General features: G+C 35.8%; 1 protein-coding gene across 2 annotated transcripts in view; it reads left to right on the top strand.

Moving 5' to 3' along the window:
- DTNA (dystrobrevin alpha) overlaps positions 1-24,879 on the top strand; it is a 458,249-nt gene that overhangs the window by 323,960 nt on the left and 109,410 nt on the right. For both annotated transcript variants that reach the window (XM_044666412.1, XM_044666419.1), the window contains exons 5-7: positions 10,561-10,646; positions 19,271-19,425; positions 23,130-23,235. In XM_044666412.1, coding sequence (XP_044522347.1) covers positions 10,561-10,646; positions 19,271-19,425; positions 23,130-23,235 — 347 coding nt within the window. The remainder of the gene's footprint in view (positions 1-10,560; positions 10,647-19,270; positions 19,426-23,129; positions 23,236-24,879) is intronic.

Here is a 24,879-nt window from a genome sequence, read left to right as displayed (position 1 = left end):
CATTGAGGTATATTGTTATTTGTTGTCATTAGGTCGTTTTCAATCATTTCCAACTATTCGTGACCCAATTTGCGGTTTTCTCGACAAAGATACTGGAGTGGTTTGCCATTTCTTTCTCCAGCTCAATTTACAGATGAGGAAACTGAAGCAAACAGATTTAAGTGACATGCCAAAGGTCACACAGCTAGTAAGTGTCTGTGACCAGATTCGAACTCAGGAAGATGAGTCCTGATTCCAAGCCCAGCACTCTATCCACTCTGCCACCTTGCTGCCCTCTAATGCACATTGCAGCTCAGCAATGACATCATAGATAAGTCTTAGGTTGTTGTTGAGAACACAGAAGTTGAATAACTTGTCCAGGCACATAATTTCAAAGATAAGATTTGAACTGAAGCCTTCCACTCTAGCAGTATTCTATCTGCTACACTACCCTGCCTCTCTAGATTAGACATTATAGACATGCAAAAACATTTTGTGACCACCTGCTTAGAGTGCGAGTTAATGGTGCATGGTAAACTTTTCTATCAGAAGATTACCTTTCTTATCTGCAAATTCTCAGCAATGATGGGTTTGGGTTTTTTTGGTCCAAAATAATGAAATCTGCTAAGGAATTCATGGAAGAAAGAAGAGAGGATTCTCAGTGGCCTTGTTCAGAAGTTTTTCAGTCATTTCCAATTCTTCATGATGCCATTTGAAGTTTTCATGGCAAATATACTTGACTGATTAGCCTTTTCCTTCTCCCTCTCAATTTACAAATGAGGAAACTGAGGCAAACAGGATTAAATCACTTGTCTGAGATCACACAGCTAGTAAGTGTCCGAGGCCATATTTGAACTCCAGAAGATGAATCTTCCTGACTCTAGGACTGGCGCTCTATCCACTGTTCTAGTCAGCTGCCCATGATAGTGTGATCATGACATCATAACTATTTAATAATAATTGGTAATCAAATAAATACCATAATAATATGAAAATAAATATAAAAATACCATAAACTACCATAATAAATATGGTAATTGTTTCACACACCATGAAAACCGACCCCCTTCATTTATACTCCTACTTCATAGACTCATAGAATTTGAGGGCTGAGAAGAACTTATTGATCATCTAGTCAAAACCCCTGTCTTGTAGCCAAGGGCATCGAAGTCTAGAAGGACTGTATGTATGTATCTCATCAGAGTCTGGTGCTATTTACAATACAAGACACTGCCTTGATGTTTAATGAAAAGAAAATTGCATATGGAGTTTACCCTAAATCTAGATCAAGTTTCTAAAGTTTGAAAGGAGACCTCTCAAACAGCCCTTCTCCTCTCGGTATTCCACTTGCTGCCTTGTATGTTCAGAGATCCCTGGATGCAAAATTTCAGCCACCTCATTTTGAGAAACACCTAAGGTTTTGCCTGATTCAGCTGTGTACAAGCAGCAAGTAGGGGGCATTGTAATCATTGCCAGAGGGGGTGTTCCAGCTTGATTTGTATTCTTTTATCCACTTACAAAAGCAGCCAACTGACATCCAGCCTCATAAGGCAATAATGAGGTAATTACTGTTCAGTTACACCAATGTATGCTACCTTCATGAATTCATATTTTGAGGAATGCTGAAGTTGAAAATAGCAGTTTCAAAATAAGCATTTCACCCCAGCTTCAGAGTCTCCTTGCTTGGTATTGTGTACCCTTCAGAACGAGATCTACTGGTATAATTTAGTCTCCATGGTAACAGAATGGTGGGGCAGTGAGAGAAGGCGGTTGGGTTGTTGCACATGATAAGGCAGAAGAATGGAGCCAAGCCACGGTACTGCTATTGCAGCCTTCTTCTCCTGTCTTCTTTACAACAGTAGTCCAGCATCCCCACATCATGATGCCAAGGTCTCCAGGGGGTTCATTTTGGTTATGAGTTGCTTATTAATGCGATGCAATAGAGAGTGGAAAATATAAGTTTGTGCTAAATCCTGAATTCATGCCACAGTTGTCAGAAACCAAAATGGAAATCCTCAACCATGCTAAGAGTAAGTGGTAACCATCTCACAAATGTGGGCAACAGACAATGAAATAGAATGTGTGTGTGTGTGTGTGTGTGTGTGTGTGTGTGTGTGTCTGGGAAATAATACCCTGAGGGGGAAGAGGTGGGAGGCAAAGGGACAGAACTGGCTTACAGAGTCTTTCAAATAGTAGGGCATAGATTTCAAAAAACAAGCATTTATTTATATGTTTTCTAAAAAGTAAGAACTATATAGTCCATTTTAATAATGTCAAAATAAGGAAAGTAGATTTCTCAAACATCTCTAGGTGAAAAAACACTTCAAAGATGCACACTTTTTATTGCCTTGTCTACTCTTCTCACATATAAAAGTGTAAGTCAGTTTTTCCCCTTATATACCTTTCCAGTCTTCCCATTACACCCTGAACCAGATGAACCTAGCAATGGATTGCACTGTCAGGAACAGGGTAGTGTGAGAGGAGGTAGTATGTGGGGGTGAGGAGGAGACTAAAATTAATCTAAGTTTCCTAATGATAGTGATTTAGAAAATGGTAGTGCCTTTACCAGAAAAAGGAGTCAAGGGAAAGAACTGATTTAGGGATGAGGGAGATGATGAGTTCCATTCTGATCTTGAAAGAACAAAACCTTGGGACCAGAGATAGGAATTTCAATGTCTTAGATCTGGTAGATCCATTCTGGACTAAGGTTACATGTAGTGTGACCTTTCTGTTGGATGGAGGAGAGATGGATCATAGAATCAGAGCTTTAGAGCCAAAAGGGACCCCAGAGGCCATTTAATTTAAGTCTACTCCTTTACTTTATGGAAGAGGAGACTATAACTCAATGATGTTAAGTGACTTCCTTAAGCTCTCACAGGATTTGAACATAGATCCTCTGACTCCAGAGTTAGCACTCTTTTAATTGCACCATACTCTCTCCTCCCTTGTATTGAAAAGATGTGAGACAATTTTTTTGAAGAGTCATCAGCCTTCATGTTGAAATCCTTAAATCTCCTTGTAAAAGATGAAATGGAGAGAAAGACTGTAAGCTAAGCTCCGAAGTGTGGAAAAACATCCTTGAATTCAACAATGATAGAGGTAGGGAGACAATTAAAGGGGGAAATGGAAATCCTTATGGTTTTAAATTGCTAAAGTAAAATCAAAACATGACTTTTAGGAGGCTGATCAAGTTCAAATATGCATATATCCATGTTCTGTGGCTATTTCTTTTTTAATTCACAATTACTATACTTTTCTGAGCTTTTTTAAGTGAGGAAAACCCCACTGGGTTTCTAGAATATATCTCCAAAAATCTAATCTATTTTTTTCTATTTTATTATCTTTAGATATCCTTGGAGAACTGATTTGGAAAGACATATCTGTACTGAACCAAACAGTGGTTTTTAATTTCTTATAATAGAGTTAATTTTACAGAAGCTAAAACTTCAAACACATAAACCTTATAAATGCTAGAGTAGAGAATATAAAGTATCTCTATAGTTCTCTCTGTTTTAACTCTTGCTCCTCAGAGGGATTTAAGCAGATATCCCATAGTATGGAATCCTCAGTTACCATGAAAGATACCTTAGCATTTTTTTTCTAAAAGAATAAAGATAGGAGAACCCAGGTACCCTGGTCCAAACCCTTCTTGCCTTTCCAATTTAAAAAGACTCTGATGTACTTGCAGAGCCTAGATATACTGCAGAGCATTTAATGGTTTCTGCGTATGCCTATGAAAGTTACTACACTAGCAGTACATTATCTGTATGGAGTTCTCCAGAGAAGCCTTTGTCTGCTCACTTTTGTGAATTTGTGTGGATGTCTGAAATCAAAGGAGAAAGAGACAGTGTTCTACAAAGGCCAATTCTTTCCTTTTGTTATCCATATGACTAAACCTATCAAACTCCCTGTGACTACTTAGTTGATAGCTTTTCAAACTTCTCTTGAATTCTCAACATCCAAGTGGAATTCTTCTCTAGTCACTGAGACTTGACTCTGATGGATGATGCTTTATTTGAGAGTCCTTCAGTGAAACTATTTTGTCTCAGAAACATGAAGAAGTACCTTTACAGTTGCAGTAACATCTGAAAGCAGTGGATACTTGCTTTGATCAACCATACCATACCATACCATAGTTTAGGATATTTGAAGGGATTTGTTGAGTGCCGGACTTAGAGTTGGGGAACAGTCTTCAAATTCTTCCCTTGGCACTAATCTAAATCATTTCCTCTTCACAGTATCAATTTCTTCACCTGTAAAAATGAGGATAAAGTAGCACCTCCCTCAGAGGATTGTTGCAAGGCTCAAAGAGATAATGCTTGTGTATAAGATACTTAAATATAACATGTGTATCATATTGTGTAAAATCTTAAAACACTGTAAAGATGCAAGTTATGATTATCATTAGGGAAAAATGATAACTTCATATGACTGGTGGATTTTGGATATATCATCCAAAAGGATCTAACCAAAAAGTTAATTGTCCCATCAATCCCGCTCAATTCATGAAAATCCATAGGAATAATTTAGACACATTGGGTAGAGTTGTAAATTCTTTAAGGCAATCACTTGGAAAATGAGTCTTGCCAATGGTTAAGTGGCAATATCCCCAGAAGAATTTGGTAGAATCATAGGCTTGTCTCCAGCACAATTATACCTCTACTTACAATACTGCTCAACACTTCTCCATTCTATCCACTCTAACCACTTGGCCACAGTGGGGTGCACCTAGCCATTAATGTATACAGCCTGAACATGATATAGGCATCTGTTATCAATTTCCCTGATAACATTTCCAGCCACTCTGCCTCACAGCATCACTATATCTTGTGCTTTTCCACCCTTCCCCAATGACATCATTGCTGCAGCAGGCTCCAGGAAGTGGTTAGTGAATGAGTATGAGAAATAACCACCCCCTCCATCCCTGTCACCCCTTTCATTTTGGTACATTTGAGGTGGTTAGAGAGGACAACAGACATGGATGGCATGTTCTTCATTTCATTCTGATTACATTATTTTTTACCACAAAACCCATCATCTCGTTAAAGGCACCATACTATTTTTTTGAGTCATTCCCAATGCTAGTTTCTCTCTCTCACCCCCTCTCCCTCCCTCCCTCTTTTCTCTCTCTCTCCCCAATATATGTCAGTTGCCAGATCTTGTCTTTTCTATCTCCATATCATTTTTTTTTTTGCATATGTCATTGTCTCTCTTCTCAGATCATCACCAACTTAGTTGATCTTTTGCTCATGAGTTGGATGTTTTTTCTCCCATTTTCAAAAGCAGGTTTTCCATCATGGAAAGTTGATTCCAGTGGCAGAGGGGGCGAAGTTTGACTTTCCATGTTATTGCATAAAATAGCCTCAGATTGAAAGAGTAACTCATTTTTTAATTATGCTGGGTCAAAGTTTGAAATGATGAAAACAAACAGATCAAAATTAGTCCAAAAGAATGTAATTTTCTGGAGAATAGGGGGAGTTTCATTTTTGCCTTTTCATCCCCAAGTATCTGGCATCCAGTATCATTATCATCAATAAACATTTATAAAACGCTTCATATGTGCCATAAATACTACTAAAAGAGGCAAAAATGTAGCCTCAGGACTCAAGGAACTCACATCTTAGTGAACAAAAGTTGAGAAAGGAGAATGTTGCAGGCATGAGTTCAGCCAGTGAAAAAGTTCGGAGTGGAGAATGTGGATTTTCTGTGGAGGGGAGCAAGAAGGACTGCTTTTTTGGGTCATAAAGTAATAATAACAATAATAGCTTACCTCTATTTAGATATTATTGTATGCCATGCACTGTGCTAACCACTTGGCAATTATCTGATTTGATCCTCACAGCAACCTTGGGAGGTAGGTGCTTTGCTATTATCTCCATTTTACAGATGAGGAAACAGGCAAATAGAAATTAGGTGATTTTCCTACGGCCACACAATTAGTAAATGACTGAGGTTACATTTGAACTCAAGTCTTCCTGATTTCAGGTGTTCAGCACTTTATCCACTGTGCCACCCAAGTTGTCCTAGCTACATGGAGGAAGATACAGTATTTTTTTTCTAAAGAAGGTGAGAAACTAGAAAGATAAAGAAGGGAAATAAAGAGCTTTAAAATCCAAACAGGATTTTGTAGTTTATCCTAATGGTAAATAGGGATCCAGTGGAGATTAATGAGGAAGGTATACTTAAGAATGATGACCTTTTTAACTGAGTGAAGAATAGATTGGATGTGGGGAAGAGATTTGAGATTGGGAAATCACTCAATGGTTGTTTCAATAAAGTAAGAGCTTGCACCAGAGTAGAAGCTATTCAAAGTGGTGGTAAGAAGAGGATACATAAGAGAGATTGGACATGGATGGTGAATTCATATCCAATGGCTATGTGAAGGAAAGCACCTACGTTTTGAACCTGGGTTGAGAATATGGTGGTGCTTTCCAAAATTATAGCAAATTTCAGCTGAAGATAGGTTTTAGGGGAAAGATAATGAGTTCTGGTTTGAACATCTCAAGTTTAAGTTGGCTATAGTTTGAAATGTCCAATGGGTAATTGGTGTTGTGATACCAAAGGTCAGGAAAGATATTAGGGCCAGATACTGAAACTATCATCTTCATAGAGATGTTAATTGAATAAGTGTTCATTAAATGAATGCTTCAAAAGATACGTAAAATAATTCAGCAGATCTCAAGTAAAAGTTCAAATTGCTTTTAAAGTAACCATATTGGAAAATTTCCAGAATAAGCAGATCAAGTATTAAAATTACATAAACACTTCAAGAAACTTTCCTTTCAAGAGAATTTGCACATTTTGGCTGTTTTGAATGTTTTCTTGTAATAGCCTAGTTCTCATAAATACTTGAAGCCAGATGATTCTCATAAAAGAGACAGCTTTAATAATTTAGTTTTTCTTTTTTATTTCATAAACTAAACCAGCAAAATGAAGACTGAATATAGAAGGCCAAAAACAGGAGCTGGAATAATCTAAAATCTCTCCATCAGTATCCAGCATGTTTTAGGACACTTAGCTTAGTAATTTTGTTGTTCACTTATTTTCAGTTGTGTCTGACTTTTCGTGATCCCATTTGGGGTTTTCTTGGCAAAGATACTGGGAGGGCTTTGTGATTTCCTTCTCCAGCTCATTTTACAGATGAGAAAACTGAGGCAGACTTAAAGGACTTGCTGAGGGTCATACAGATAGTGACAGTCTGAGGCCAGATTTGAACTGGGGAAGATGAGTTTTCCCAACTCCAGACCCACACTCTATTCACGGTGCCAACTACTTATAACAGTATAATGCTTATTGATGGATTGATTGATTATTTGGAGGTCCTAGAGATATTTATTTAACCTTGATGAAAAATATTTAGCACATACACGACAGTGTATTCAAATACTTGAAGTATTAACAAATAAAAAAGGATTGTCTTTGTAATTTTCACCCCAATCAAAGAGCTAGGACCAATGGGTAGCAGTTATAGAGGAACATAATCTAGGGGAAAACCTACTAAGAATTAAATGGGAATGAATGGGTTACCATAATAGAAAGTGTACTTTCTGTCACTGGAAATCTTCAAATCTTTATTAGTGGTATTGCAGAAGAAGATGTCCTTTTATTCTTGTATCAGTTGGGATAGGTGATCTCTTAGTCCTTCATCACTCTAAAATGCTGCTGGTGCTAATGATGATGAAGGAGGAGGAGGAAAGAGGATAAAAGAATATCCAGATGCTATTCTTAATATATTATTATAAGTGAAATGTGTTTGAGTTTAGAAATAGAAGGAACATGATCAGCCTTTCTCACAACCTGAACAAAAAAAGTATTAGTCATCGTCCACTGCCTTAGAAATACTAATCATTCAGTCAATGGCTATTTAATGACTTCTTAATTAAGTATAAAATCATCTACTTGTATAAGACTTTCTGAATCTAGAAACTTTGTGATTGCTCAGCCTTTCTTTGTTTCTTTACTTTCTTGTCTTTATGGCATAACAGAAACAAAGAAATGGCAAATCTTTATCTGTTATAGCCTAATATTATCATTGAGACTGTCATAACAGAGTTCCAGAACTACTGAAATACCTAAATTGACATAGTACAGGAATACAAAGTGTTAGGAGATTGAGCCTGGAGAATAATAAGGAATATAAATGAAGATGAAGAGAGATTATTTTCCAGACATGGGGGCAGCCAGTACAAAGTTTCAGAGACAGGAAATGATGCATTGTTTATGAGGACACTAAGAAGGGCAGTTTGGAGCATCAGTATGAGAAGAGGAGTAATATGCTATCAGTCTGAAAAGGTAGCTTGAGGCTAGGTTATAAAGGAGACTGAGTCTCTGTCTCACCTATGTTGAAAGTGCAAAGGGTATTATCTCAGTGCTTATCTATATGGATGCTTTTTTCCTTCTACATTTTTCCAAACTGGCTAAGTCTCCCTAGGAATTTGCTGGTAAAAGTTTAACAATCAGCTCTCGAAAAACATGTTCCTATGACTCAGTTTTAACTTTAATCTGCATTCTTAACATTTTTTTCCATCATTTTGAGAATTCTAAACAAGCCAAAAAAAAAAAACAAATTAATCCCTGGTTTATGTGTTTGCCAGTTTCCAAGGTATAAATTATCACAGTAAAAATTTAACAATCCATTCTCAGGAGCTTGTTGAAACTCTAAATGAGATCATGAAGAGTCAGACATAACTGGAAATGAACAATTTTTATATTCCCAATGCTTAGCTCAGTGCCAGATACATATTACTTAAAAATACTTGTTGACTGATTAACTGATAAATATGAATTGTAAGTTTTCTGAGCTGAAAGTTTAATCTCATTTTTTCAGCTAGGTGGTTCAGTGGATGGTGCTGGGAGTAGAGTCAGGAAGGCACTAGCTGTGGAACTTTGGACAAGTCATGTAACCCTCTTTGCCTCAGATTCCTCATCTGCACAATAAGCTACAGAAGAAAATTACAAACTGCTTCAGGATCTTTGCCAAGAAAACCCTAAAGTGGGGTCACAAAAATTAGGACACGAATAAAAGGATCGAACAGCAACCACATTTTGCAAATAAGAAAACTGATGCTGAAGAGTACTGTTTTGAACATTTTAGTTCATAAAAATGACAGAGATGAAACTGATTAAATAGAATCCCCAAACAAGAAAGTCCATCAACCAATGCAGATTAGCACCTGTTTATAATTTATAGAGTTGCTCGGGGCACCAAGAGGTTAATTAACTTACTCAGGATCATATAACCAGTAAAAAAATAAAAAATGAACCTTAACCTCAGGCTATCTTTACTCTGAAGCCAGCTCTCTATCCAGCATACCAAACTGTCATAAAAATACTATAATGTAAAAATAAATTAATGAGCAAAGCAAACATTTCAACCATTCTCCTCCTTTAAGTAAATTCTTTGGGTCAGTACTTAATAGTGGCCACTAGGATAAAAGTGAATCCCTTAATACAATGGGTTTTTTGGTGCCTGGAATATGAGAATAAGAGGCTTGATCCAGGGGTTCAGAGAATCCTTGGACTCAGATAGGAGACTTTAAATTTATAAGAAATTTGTCATATCAAGGCTTTTTTCTTTTTAAATGCTTGCCTTCTGTCTTAGAATTGATGCTAAGCATCAATTCTATGACAAAAAATGTTTGACTAAGTTCACAGAGACCAAATTTGAACCCAGGACCTCCCATCTCCAGGCCTGGCTCTCCACCTGCTATCCCTGATATCAGGGGAAAGATGAAATAGGCTGACTTCCTGAATTCTTGAAGATTAGTACACGTGTGTGTGTGTGTGTGTGTGTGTTTTATTTGGGTAGAAGGGTAAAGGATCAAATATAGCATTCATTGTTTCCTCTTTAAAAAAGGAACTCATTTGACAGATATTTCATATAACAATGGTCTCTTTGTGGGTAGAAAAAATAGTTGGAAAAAGAATATTTGAAAGAGAAGAGACAAATTCCAGAATCTTTCCATTTTCAAAAATGAGACATTGTTAAGGACAGTGTCCAAAGCCTTCTAAATAAAAATACAGCAACAGTATGCTATTGGGGTACACAAAAGTTTAAATCTTTGTTTTATGAGTTTGTCTATTCTGTGTACCCTGCTAGTCTAATGTTCTAAGGAAGCAAGTGTTAACAGAATCTTCAGAAGATCTTTCTCTTTCTTCACAAAAGAAATAATAAATCAGCTCATGGAAACATGCATTAAATTGTATGTACAACTTTCTTTTTAAAAAAAACTTTACCTTCTGTCTTAAAATCAATATTGTGCATTGGTTCTAAGGCAGAAGAGTGGTAAGGGCTAGGCAATGGGGGTTAAGTGACTTGCCCAAGGTCACACAGCTAGGAAGTATCTGAGGCCAGATTTGAACCCAGGACCTCCCATCTCTGGATCTGGCTCTCAATTCACTGAGCCACCCAGCTGCCCCCTTTATGTACAACTTTCACAAAAATGTTTCCTCTCAGAATGCTTGATGAGTGTTTTCATTGTGCTTGCAAAGACCATGTCTTTTGAATTCTATAGAATGAGATGTATTAAGACTTACTATTGAGATTGCTTCAAATAACATCACTTTTTTATTATTTAATAGGGAAGGCCATGGTAAAATTTCAGTATTTGCTGTCAAAATGGCATTAGCTACTCTATGTGGAGGAAAGATCATGGACAAGTTAAGATGTAAGTCATTTCTTGTATGTCTCTTTTACTATCTAAGGTACACACTTCCTATTTATCTCTCAATAAAGCTTTCCTTTTACTCTTCCCTAGAATACCCTAACTTTATCCTCAACAGTTTTTGCCTTTCTTTATGCTTTCCAATACCTGTCATAGTTGTTGTTTTAAGAATTTGTACTTTACATTGTCTTAAAAGCTTTTATTAAAAATTAAAGTTGTGCAAAGTTCAACCTTCCCAGGTCTCTAGATTCTATTCTGTGAAATTGTCCATATTAAGTAATTTAATATAAACATAAATGCTTTACTTCTACATTGGAATTATTATTATTGCTTACTATTGGTTAAACACAAATGATAGAATCTGATTTTAATATTATCTGTTCATTTCTTCAAATCTGATTTATTTGAGATTATCTGATATCATATAGCCTTATGCTTAAAATGATAAGATCTTGAAGACCAAGCTGTAATATACTATGGCGATATGATAGCTATCTTCTTATTGTTTGGATCAGAAAATAATAAAGTAAATACTCAGTGATATTGCTCAATTTCCTTACCCTATATTTAGTCAAAACCAAATAGGTAGAGTTTTGATATATAGGTTCTAAAGCAGACTTTTCCAGGGTGTGGGCAAAAGAATTATTTAGACCATTGATTCTCCACCTCTCAGATAATAGTATGAAACCTTTTTTTAACATAAAAAACGTGGTAGTTGTTATTAGTATTTATTGATAATAAAAATACATGATGACAAAAAACTACTATAAGTTCAATAATGCTTCTAAGTCAATTTGTATTTTATTAATCATAGCATTTACACAAATGTTTAAAAAATTACATGTGTAACATCTCAAAGACAAGTTACATGTATATGTGCCAGACAGGTTTATTCAGTTGGCAAAAGTATTTTTTATTTATAATGCTGATTGCACTGAATATTTTGGTGAAGCTAAACAAAATACAAAGATGGTATGTAGTATTGATATAGATTCACAGACTTTTATAATAATTTCCTAATCCCTAGCAATCTGGAGCTTGCATTTTTGGAGCCACTGATCTATACTGCTATCCTAAGCAAGGTGGAAAACAAAATGAAATAGACAAAAGGTTTAAAAGAAAAAAAGGCTATTGAAACCTCCTCCTGTTTCCAAATGTCATGTTTTTGTTGCTCTCTTCTTTTGGTTTACATGAGGAGAAAGTTATGTTAATAACAATTTATATATATATATATATAAAATGTATTATGTATAATGGGCATGATATATATGTATGTATGTATGTATTTGAAAGACACAAGACAAGATGGTAAAGTAGAGGCAGGAAATCCCTAAGTTCTCCCAAATTCCCCTCCAAAAATTTTTAAAATAACACCTTAAAATGAATTCTAGAGTGGTAGAACCAATCAAGGGGAAGGACAGTTTTCCTGCTGGTGACATCTTAGAAGACCAACAGGAAAGGTCTGTCTCACTTGGGTGAAAGGAGAGTGCACAACAAGTCAGGAGGAAGGTTTGAGCTTTGGATTAGCCAGCAGTGATGTCCCAGACCCAGCACCAGGCAGTCAGCATTAGGCCATACCTACTGCAAGCCAGCAGCAAACTTCAAAAGGTGAATGAATCATTGGTGGGAGGTGGCTTCTAGAACTCTCAGACCACAAGTAGAAAGGGAGTTGGAAAAATGGCCAGAAGGATATTATAAAAAACTTTTTTTTTTTTATTTTACAAATTTACTGGCACTAGGTACAGGACTATGTTGCATTACCTATACGTAATTCTAGGTCCCAGTCCCAGTCCAAGGAGTAGGATTAGCAGGAGCAAGACCTGGGTCCCAGTCCCAGAGCAGATAGAACTGCTTGTGGCCACTAAGAAACCAAAACATGGGCCAGGAAAAGATTGAGCACATCTCTCCTTAAATCATACCAGCCTGAAAGAACTGAAATTTGCATGTTCCCAGAAGTAGGTCTAAAAAAACTTGAAGTTTAGGAGAGCCCCCTCCTCTTTAGGAATAGAGCCAAACTTTAATACAAATTTAAAATTCAAGGAAAAGACTGGAAAAATGATCAAAACAAGAACCTACACATAGAAAGTTACTATGATGACCGGGAAGATCAAGGCAAAAATTCATAAGATCAAAGCAGGTACATACAAAGCCTTGAAGAAAAGTGAGAGTTGGTTTCAGGCCCTGGAAGAGCTCAAAACAATTTTAAAAATCAAGTAAATGAGGCAAAGGTAAAATGCAGGGGAGAGGTTGAGGGATGAAAGTGATACAAGAAAGAATCAATAGCTTGGTAAAGGAGGCAGGAAAAAATTGAAGAAAATAGCATCTTAAAATCCTCTGAAGAACTGACCAAATGAAATAAAAAGTACAAAAAATAACTAATGAGAGAACATCTTCTTAAAAAGTAGAATTGGCTAAATGGAAAACAAAGTACAAAGTTCACTGAAGAAAATAATTTCTTAAAAATTAGAATTGGGGAAAATGGAAGCTAATGATTCCATGAGACATCAGGAAACAATAATACAAAATCAAAAGAAGAAAATGTGAAATATCTCATTTTTAAAAAACCAATCTGAAAAACAGATCCAGAAAAGATAATTTAAAAATTACTGTACTACATGAGAGGCATAACTTAAAAAAAGAGTCTGGGAATCATATTACAATAAATTATCAAGGAAAATTCCCATGATATTTTTGAACTAGACAGTAAAACAAATTGAAAGAATCTGCTGATCATCTCCTGAAAGAGATCTCAAAATGAAAACTCCTAGAAATATTATAACCAAATTCCAGAACCTAAGCAAAAATACTGAGTATAATCCCTTGGAAGGGAGGTGGTGATATTTATTTAATGAAATAATAGAGGACTTTCAAGAATTTCTGTTGAAAAGACCAGAGCTGAGCAGAAAATCTGATTCTCAAATACAAAGCTCAAAAGAAACATAAAAAGGCAAACAGTAAACAGAAAACAAAAGGGATTCAATAATGGTAAACTGTTTACATTTCTTACATGAAAAAACTGATTAGTTAGAAAAAGTATACATAAATATAGAGCATAGGAGTAAGTTGACTATGGTGTGATTATATAAAAAAATTAAAGCATGAAAAAGAGGATAACACCCAGAGAAGAGGGAAGGGAAAGATAAAATAGGGTAAATTATCTCACAGGAAAAGATACAAAGAGCTATTACAGTGGAGGGGAAGATGGGGAAGGAGTGTTGAGCAACATGTGAACATTATTCTCATTGACATTGACTTAACAAGGGGGTAACATCCATACTCAGGTTTCATTCTTCTAATTGTGGTACATGATTGTGTTGGAATTTTTTTTTTTTTTATCCTGGGACTCCATTCTAGGAGCATAGGGCCACAACCAGTAGGCAATGGGTCACACAGTCGCTCAGGGGCACCCAGCTGGGAAGTGTCTGAGCCCGGACTTGAACCTAGGACCTTTCATCTCTAGGCCTGGCTCTCAATCCACTGAGCTAACCCAGCTGCCCCTACTTTAGGTTGCAGTTTCTTTAGCAGATGTAGTTTTTACAGGGTGGGGTTGCTAGCCCCACGCCCAACCCTCCTCCTTTTTCATCCGGGCTAGGGACCGTCCTTGGCCCAGGAGTGGTAAGGGTGGGCAATAGGGGTCAAGTGACTTCCCCAAGGTCACACAGCTGGAAGTGTCCGAGGCCGGACTTGAACCTAGGACCTCCAGTCTCTAGGCCTGGCTCTCAATCCACTGAGCCACCCAGCTGCCAACATAGTTGGAATACTACTATGTTATTAGAACTCATAAGGGAGATGGTTTTAGATAAATCTTGGAAGACTTATATAAACCAATGCAAAATGAAATAAGCAGAACCAGGGGAACATCAGACAGTAAGAGCAATATTGCAATGATGATTACCTTTGAATGACTTAGCTACTCTGATCAAAACAATGATCTAAGACAATTCTAAAAGATACATGATGAAAACAGCTATCTGCCTCCAAAGAGAGAATTGATGAAGTTTGAGTGCAGATTGAAGCATATATTTTTTCTTCATTTTTCATCCTTTTTTTGCATTGTGACTAATATCGAAATATATTTTGCATGAAAAAAAGAAAGATACCTCTATATTTCAACCTCAGTTGCTTGCTCATCAGTTTCATCGGCTGTTGTGGGAGATAAGCTGGCAAATAAAGGGAAAGAGACATAGAACAGAAGAAAGGAACTTTGAAAGGAACTTTAAATTAGTCCAGAATTAGCCCAAGTGGAGAATAATCAGAACCTATCTACTCACAACTTTCTCAATGATCCAGCAAAGACAATTGAGAGGAAGAGCAATGAGGTTAAGGCCAAAAGCACTATAAAAGAACCAAAATCATCCTGTACATCAAGGGTGACTCATTTTTTCCTACTTAGGAGCCAATATAAATTCATTAAGTACAGAAAAACAATCTTATTCCCTTTTTGGATGTTCACTTTGGATTTTAGGGTTAGAGTAGAGAAACTGAGGAAAGTATTCTAAAAATGCCTAAATAAGTTAGATGTAGGCATTAGGAAATATAGCTGCTGCCAAAGTTATAACGGATATGGAATGACTAGATTTTTGGCTCAAGGTGTTGAAATATAGAGAGTATTGACAGTATTTGCCAATCCTTTGGGAGCATTAAAACAACTCAACTTAGCATATACTAAGGATAGTTCATTAAGATGGGAAGCTATCAAATGACATCAGTCCCTTATCCCCTGGCAATTATCCCCTAGCTGAGTTTCTTCCTAACCTTGTCTTTCTCATCTTTTTCTAAGAATGACCTCATAATATCTCTGCCTCAAAGGGTTCAACCTATAGCTCATCATTTGAGGATAAATATGTTGTCACTTGACCCTGGTCCATTTTAGTGATATTTCCCAAGGGCATGAAAATGGCCAATTACAGCTCTGGAAGCTAATTATTCAAGGAAAGGACTCACTATGAATCTAGAAGAATTTCCTTCAGGTCAAGGCTTGGCAAAATAATTTTAACTGTGTTAAGAACAGTCAGAAGAGGAAACTCTACATATAGGACTTCTCCCCAAAGCCTGTACCTCACTATGAATCTAGAAGGATTTCCTTCAAGCCAAGGCTTGGCAAAATAACTTTAACTGTTTTAAGAATAGTCAGAAAAGGAAACTGCTAGTATAAAACTTCTCCCCAAAATCGGTACTTTATATATTATAAGTAGTTCTTTATCTTGTGTATACATTAGACATCTTAGAGAAAATCTAGAAATATGTTAATTAAGTGCAGCTGGATGGCCCAGTGGATAGAGTGTGCTGGGCTTGAAGTCGGGAAGACCTGAGTTCAGATCCAGTCTTGAGTACTTTTGAGAGGTATGAAGTTACTTAACCTTGTTTGACTCAGTTTCCTCATCTGTAAAATGAGCTGGAAAAGGAAATTGTGCCATTCCAATATCTTTGCCAATCTCCAAATGGACTCACAAAGAGTCAGACATGACTGAAATAATTGAATGATGACAATATTAGTTATAAATGAGCCTAATGTATATTTTGCAGATGTTGCCTTACAGAGATTATAGTCAGTATTTGTCTTGGTTTGTTATGAAATAGGGTTCATAGAACCCTAGATTTAGAGCTAAAATAGGCCTTAGAAGTCAAATAATCCATTTCATTTTATAAATGAGGAAATTGAAGCCCAGGAAGAGTAAGTGACTTGTGAAAAGACATACAACTATTAAGTGGCAGAAACAAGATTCAGATCCATGCTCTTTGACTCCAGAACCAGGACTCTTTTCCTTGTTCCATGCTGCTATCTGAATAATAACAGAGTTAACAAAGAGTTTGATCTGATTAGGAAAGCAGGACTAGAACTATTACTACCTCTTTCATTCCCTGCCAAAGAAGCACAAGAGATAGCTGCTCACCTGCTTTAAAAAGGCAACTGCTTAGTGAAAACATCAGGAAAGTGACCGATTAGAATTACTGTTCTTTGTCAGAGAGAATGAAGTAAATGGCATGAGTGCCATCTAGTCACCAAACTGAGTAACTGCCCTGATGTCAAGACCAGTGAATGAATGAAGCTTACCCACCAAATTAATTATCCTATACTCTAAGAATGTGACAGCAGCACATCCCAATCCCCCTCCTCCAAATATAGAGACTCTAGCTTTCCACAATGTAAGGTACCGTCAGAACATCTCTGATTGAAGAAATAAGAAATTTAAACATAAATCTAAAAACATTTTAATATTTGGTGATCTGTTCATTTCTAATAAAATTGTTTGAAGAGGTAGACCAAGTTACATACATTCATTGCTATCTTTTTCTTCCTACCTCCTACTTCCCTTCCTCTAGCACCACTAGTGATCTCAGGCCTTTTGCTTAGTTTATTTTTATTTCATACATTATTCTATATATCAGCAGCAACAATTCTCTTTTAGAAGCCTCAAAAAAGGGAATTAGACTTTGGCAAGTGACCGAGAAAAGAGAATTCCATTTCTTCCTTCCCATCTCTTTTCATTTTCCAAAGTTTTCAATTCAGTACAATTCTAAATGAATTATTTATTAAGTATTAAGCATTTCTACACAGTGAATGTTTTAATTATTAGAGGAGATACAAAAGTTGATAATACAATTCTTTCCCTCTAGAACGAGAAAGTCTTCTGGGAAAATAGAAAATTTATAGAATCTACAAAGTACCAAACTGAATATGATCAAGTTTCAAAATGTAGGGAGGACAGCAATTGCTCAGATAATCTTTTTAAAGCTTTTTGCTCATTTTCAACATAATCCTTAAACTGAATTAGATAAGAGAATTCTGGACCATCTAGCCATTAACAAGATCCTTTTTTCTAAAGGTCTTGTTTTGCTGTTTCTTTGTTGAACTTACCCTCATAGCTAATATTAATATTACTTGAGTTAAGATGACTTCAAGGTTTTTTAAGTTAATTTTTCATTTCATTTTATTTTTAACTCATAAGTATTCATTTGTTTTCCTTCCTACTTTCCTAGTTTAAAAAGAAGAAAAACATGAACGTTATGACATATACATACTTGAGCAAAACAAATTCCTACCTTAAACATATCCAAAAAATAAACATTTCATTCTCCATATAGAGTCCATTACCTCTCTATCAGGAAACAGGTAACACGCTTTATCATCAGTGCTCTGAAATCATAGTTGATTATTGCATTGATCAAAAGGGATATACCTTTCTGAATTTAGTCTAATCAAAAGTGCCCAAATTCTTTAAGAATACAACCTGAAAAGGCTAACTCTGTGTTTTGAAACTAAACACTAGCTCAGACATCTAAAGTCTAAAAGAAATTAGAAAAGAAAGGCAGTTAGGACAAGCTAAAGCAATTAGGGACTCTACTGAGACATTTAATAGATATTACTTAACCTTTTCAGTTGAATTTCACGAGCATCTATTAGGACATACTCTATTTGCCACTAACAGATTCATTTAAGTGATCCGGGAGCAGTAGGAGATGAAGATGGATAAATAAGAGAAGTATAATTGATAAAAAATAAGTGCAGAAAGGTCAGTTTTATAGATTAAACAGCACTTTTTAACCTAATAAAATTTTGACACTATATGCAACTACAGCCAAATTCTTTTCTAATTGAGAGCTCCTTGTGGGTCAAATATTCTGTTTCTCCTCCATGATAGTTCTGTAGAATAAAAGATCAATTACAACAAGAGTGTTAGTCTCATGGTCTGATATCAAAAGGCTCCACTTTATAAGAATGTGTGACTCCTACTAAGTAGACTTTTAGGTAAAGTAATTGTGCTAAGATGGTGGTATAGTCATACCCTCCCAACAACAGTCTTCTTGTGAGCTTCTGTCAGGTATGGTAATAATATATGGAATAGAAGAAAAAAATTCATTCATTTTCAAGGCACATTTTACTGACTGAACTCAGCAGAACTTTTCAACATTATCTCATTAATCTTCATTAAGTACACAGGTGCAGAAGCTGAGGCACAGAAGTTAAATCGGTTGCCTCTGGTTACAATAATAACCAATGGTGTTGTTGAGAATAAAACCTACAACTCCTGATTCCAGTTCATTGACCAATTACTATACTACCGTTCCTCTTAATTAAAAAGACCTAAAGAGCCCTCTCCCAGGTACACACAGATAGACATCTTACATGTGGAACATAGAGGTTCATAGAATTTTTGCCACGTCTATCAATTGTTAAATCATTTGCTTTAACTCCCTCTCATCTCTGATCCTTATTTGCTTTTCCAGATGTCTTAAATCAAAAAGACCAAAAATTTACTTTTTGCAGTAAATTTTTATGAACATTTTGCAGTGACTCTAGTGAAATATTCTAAATGAGATCGATGATGTCATGTGTCCATGTTTATATGATATCAATAAAAAGTTGGTGTGATCTGCTATTTATTAAATTAGCTTAATTTCATCTGATTCATCTCTGTCTTGTGTTAGGTTTCAGTTACCAGCTTTTAAAAGAAAAAGTTTCTAAGAAGAAGAATATTTCAATATTAGAATCAGATAATTTTCCTTGCTTTTCCAAAGTATATTTTATTTGTCACATCTCTTATAATTTTAATCAGATGTGATTGAATTAAGTAGAGTGATTTTTCCATATGTAAATTGAATCCCTTTTCTCTTATTACCATTAGATATTTTCTCGATGATTTCTGACTCCAGTGGAGTAATGGTTTACGGGCGATATGACCTATTCCTACGGGAAGTCCTCAAACTTCCTACTGCTGTATTCGAAGGTCCCTCATTTGGTTATACAGAGCAGTCGGCCCGATCCTGTTTCTCCCAACAGGTAAGAACAGTGAGATTAAAGGAAGTGCATGTCATATATGGTAGGAATGTCTCCTTAAATGTGACCCCAAGCATATAATTTCACTCATATTTTTCCATCATGCCATTAATCTATGGTATTGCTACCAGCTTCTGATGTGTTCCTCAGCCTCTAGAATAACAATGAAAATCAGTATTCTTGGGTATATAAAGCAATGTAGATGACTCTGATCTTCTTACTGACCTCTTGACAGGTGTAGTGGGGTACAGTGGAAAGAACCTGGGGGTCAGGATTGGATCCTGGCACCCTATGTAGCCTTGAGAAGTAACAACCTCTTAGAGCCTCTTCTGAGTTATTTGTAAATAAGGAATAATATTTTGACACTACTTATCCCCCACTACCACCCACAGGGGTGCTGTGAGTATTAAATGAACTATTGTCTATAAAGTCTTAAATCAGTGATAGTTCTTATTTGTATTTTGTATACCTACAACCACAGTGTTAAAGTATACTAGTGACAACTGGATAGATACCAGGGAGACATACAGAAAAAGAAAGACAAGACAGATTTATTTGATGGAAGTAAAAAAATAAATAAGCTGCAGAAACTATAAGGAGGTTCTGTTCCCAGATTTAACATGGTTTAGTAGTTTTCGGTTTCTCATTTGTGAAAAGGGTATTTCTCATTGTAATTTTACGTTCAAATTCTAAATCATATTAATTCTTTCTTCTTTCTTCTTTGGCTCATTTTTAAGCCATCCATTGAATTTAGTAATGTGCCCTAATTTAGTCCTTTAATTGATTATTAGATTGTATAATAATAATTATTATAACTGACTTAGCACTTTAATTTAATTTAATTTTTTATTTCATTTTTTTAAACCCTTACCTTCCATCTTGGAATCAATACTAAAGTATTGGTTCCAAGGTAGAAAAGTGGTAAGGGCTAGGCGATGGGGGTTAAGTGACTTGCCAAGAATCACACAAATAGAAAGTATATAAGGTCAGATGTTAACCCAGCATTTCTCATCTCTATCCACTGAACCATCTAGTTGCCCACTGTTGACTTTTAGAAATAATATTGTACAAGTAGCTAAGAGAGTTTTCCATACTGAATGAGTTACTCCAAAAGCAATCTTGCAATTAAAAAACTTCTTAAGAGGACAGGAAGAGGTTCGTGGGAAGGATTCAGAGGAGAAATGAGACTAACTAACCTAGTCCTGAGTTCATTTCTACATCTATCAGAGAGGGGTTTTTAGATTTCTCTAGTTTAGATTTCATGATGTTTGACACCTACAAAATGTTCTTATCCCATCCTCATTGTGTCCTTTTGCATATACATATATACTTGATATATTGAATGGGCATAGATCCTATTAAATGAACAGGTAGAGCTTGACTAAGATCACACGGGGATGGGAGAATGTGGGAGACAAAAACATCAAATGTGTAATTTAAAAAATTTTTAATTAAAAAAAGATCACATCAGTGACTTATCAGGCATTTCCTAAATATTTTATGGCATGTTACTGATTATAGAAATGCATAGCTATAAATACTTATTCTTAAAATGAGAAAACATTTTTAACTTGTAAACCTTTCTTCTTTAGATATTTACATTATTGTTTGGGAGGAGAAAGTGGAATATATGTAAACATATATATGTAAATATATGCTACACATTTGCAGTTAAAATTAACAAAAGGGCAAGAAAAGGTCTTCATGGGGATTAAAACTAATAAAATTAATTTGAAGAAATATATTGTTATAAAAACAATTTAGAATAATTATATTTATGTTTAAATAGATCAAATGAATGAACTCAAAGAAGATAGATCAATAAATAGACAGGTCTAAGTGTTGTTCATTCAGATCAGTCACTACTTGTAGAAGCTATATACTTACTCTGACTTTTATATTTGTATCTTTCAATGCCTGGAACAGTATCTGACCCATAGTAGAAGCTCATTGTTGTTCGTTTGTTCCAGCCATGTCCAACTTTTCATGATCCTATATGGGGTTTTCTTGTGAAAGATATAGGAGTGCTTTGCCATTTCCTGCCCCAGCTCATTTTACAGATCAGGAAACTGAGGCAAACAAAATTAAGTGACTTGCCCAGAATCACACAGCTAGTAAGTGTCTGAGGTCAGATTTGAACTTAAAAATATGAATTTTCTGACTCCAGGCCCAACATTTTATATACTGAACCAATTAGCTGACCTATAAGCTTAATGACTTCTTACTTGTGTGATTGGAATGAGCTATTATTAGAAAGTAACGAGATGTATGTTCTTGTGTGGCTTATAAACTCTCTGAAGACAATCCCTAAAACAGAGTTCCAAAATTGTTGGCAAAGCCTCATTAGAGCAAGTACATAGCCTACCATGATTAACTTTGAGAAAGAATCTTGAAATTAGATATATAAGATCTTAAAAGTAAATCATTATCCAGGTTTCAAGAAGAACACTGAATTAACATATTTTCTGTTATTCATAGTGTCTCAGCAACATGGATTAACATAACTGCATAGAACTGTCTAGAAGTCAAAAATCAATACTCAAAATTAACATTGTATAAGGAAAAGGACAGCTAAGTGACACAATGGATAGAGTAGTGAGCCTGAAATCACTTACTAAGGTATATGTCCCTGCACAAGTCATTTAACTCTGTTTGCCTCAGTTTCCTCATCTGTAAAATGAGCTGTAGAAGGAAATAGCAAACCACTCCAGGGTCTTTGCCAAGAAAACCTCAAATGGGGTCATGAAGAATCAGACGTGGCTGAAAATGATTGAACAATAACAGCAAAAATAAGGAATGTCTGACCTCAGACACTTCCCAGCTGTGTGACCCTGGGCAAGTCACTTGACCCCCATTGCCTAGCCCTTACCACTCTTCTGCCTTGGAGCCAATACACAGTATTGACTCTAAGATGGAAGGTAAGGGCTTAAAAAAAATAAGGAAAGTCACCTTTGCCCCTGGGACTCTTCCTGCTGCCCCCATCCAGCATCTGCTAGGACCTTTTCACCAATCTCATGTTCTTATTATCTTTTTGTTTTTTTACCTGCAGTTTTCTGTGTATGTGTCATGTCCCCCATTAGTCTAAGCTCCTTGAAGTCAGGGACTTTGCCTGATCTAAATATTGTATCTCTCACAGTTCCTAGCATGGTACTCTAGACAAGTAAGTATTTAATATAGTTATGTGGAAGAAAACATTATGATTATTGCATAAACATCACAGGAAAATCAAATTTTCAGGCTACGTTAGAAAATGGTATCTTTTTAAAAGCATTGCATTTATGTTTTTCTTCAAGAAAAAGGCTTAGATGGTACAGGACAGGAATGCTGAATTGAGCAGAGGTATCTGGGTGGCAACTAGGTGGCACAATGGATAATAGAGCACTAGGCTTGGAATCGGAAAGACTCTTTTCAAGAGTTCAAATCTAACCTCAGACACATACTAGCCATGTAACCATGGGCAAGTCACTTTCCCCAGTTTGCCTCTGTTCCTCATCTCCAAAATGAACTGGAAAAGGAAATGGCAAACCACTACAGTGTCTTTGACAAAAAAATTAAAAAACCCTAGTGATGTCACCATAAAGAATTGGGCATGACTGAAAAATAACTGAACGCATGTAGGATTGGCAGGTATATTAACCATTCTTAATTTAATGTATTTATTATATATAAAATATTTAAAATTGATTTATTGTGTCTTGCTGATGCAGAAAAAAGTCACTTTGAATGCTTTCTTGGACACACTTATGTCTGATCCCCCACCTCAGTGTCTGGTCTGGTTACCACTTCTTCATCGACTGGCAAATGTAGAAAATGGTAAGTGCTGACTGCTGGGTCAGTTTAGTTTAGAAAGATGAGGCTCTATGGTCAATACATCTTTCAATAGACTATAGCATGCCCTGAGGGCGAGAGCTATTTTTTGTCCTCATAACACTAATACTTAGCCTAATATCTAACATTTAATAAATATTTGTGAAGTTAAATTTAATTGACTATATTCATCACAGCAGTGGGTAGAAAAACTGGTTTTTAAAGATCATAACCTTTTTTTTTCTTCTGAATTCCTTGTTGGTTCTCAGTCTTGACATGTTTCTAGTATAATTGATTGTGCTACATTATCTCATATCTGTAATATGGGAAGAATGCTTTACAAACCTTAAAGTGATATAAGTTTAAATTATTATGATGATTTCTTTGGATGGATTTGTGATATCATTGGTGAGATTACTACCTTTATTCTATCACTGTAATTCTTGCCATGCCTTCCTAATAATCCTCCAAAAAAGAATCTATCCAAAATTCTGGTGACCTGGTTCTTTTAACATCTCACGGATATATCTCATTCGGTTTTGGGTTTACTATCTGTAATCTCATCTTGCTTGTTTTATCAGTCCACTAGTTCTGATGATACTTGTCTTTCATTGTATCTTTTATAACACTTCTTGCATGAAAGCCATTATTGCAAATATGCCCCAAACTCTTTTCCATTTTGTTCTTTAGGATTCTTTCCATTTTCATTTTTCTGGAATTGTCATGTTCCTTGATTCACATTCGTATAAAATTTCTTGGAAAATATTGCTGTTAAAAAAGATGGGCTTCTATGACAGCAGGCAGTTTAACATCAGTGAAAGTACCACACCGTTTCTAATATGTGACTTAATTTGACCTCCTTCTACATAATTCTGGGCCCCACTCATTGTCCAATATATATATATGTGCATGTATATATATATATATATATATATATCTGTGAAAGGTGAATTATTATTATTGTCCCTAAAGAATGAAGATTCTTTACTTCAAAAAGAAAAAAAAAAGTGGCCAAATACATTAATTAATTCTGCTTCCTTTATCTATTAGCTGTCACATAATTGTGATAAAGATTATGATAAAATTATGGGATCATAGATTGAGGTCACAACATGTGTTGTTACTTGGGAGATGTAATCTAACAAGGCTAGCATTCATGAAGGTATTTGTTTCTTCCTCAATGTTTGGCCCACAATTAAGGTAAGCGATCACTAGGTGGACAGTGGTGGCTTGGCTAAGGCTTGGTCTTCCCAGCTTGGCCACCCACAGGTGAGATTACCTGAAAGAGAATGATTTGCATGTTTCTGCACTCAATTATGCTTTCCCTATTTTAAAAATTGCCTTATTAAAACAGCTAAGCATCAACATTAACTACTACTAATAATCATATTTAGGAATGAAAATTTAAAGCAAATTTGAAGAAATATAAATTCCTTTGTAAATTAAGTCTACCACTCACTAATTTTTTTTTAAACCTTAACTTCTGTGTATTGGTTCCTTGGTGGAAGAGTGGTAAGAGTGGGCAATGGGGGGTCAAGTGACTTGCCCAGGGTCACACAGCTGGGAAGTGTCAGAGACCACATTTGAACCCAGGACCTCCCATCTCTGGACCTGACTCTCAATCCACTGAGCTACCCAGCTGCCCCCCTC

The sequence above is a fragment of the Gracilinanus agilis genome, chromosome 1, assembly GCF_016433145.1.
Source record: "Gracilinanus agilis isolate LMUSP501 chromosome 1, AgileGrace, whole genome shotgun sequence".
Lineage (NCBI taxonomy): Eukaryota > Metazoa > Chordata > Mammalia > Didelphimorphia > Didelphidae > Gracilinanus > Gracilinanus agilis.
The sequence above is the reverse complement of the archived record's forward strand: the minus strand, read 5'-3'. Positions and strand labels throughout refer to the sequence as shown.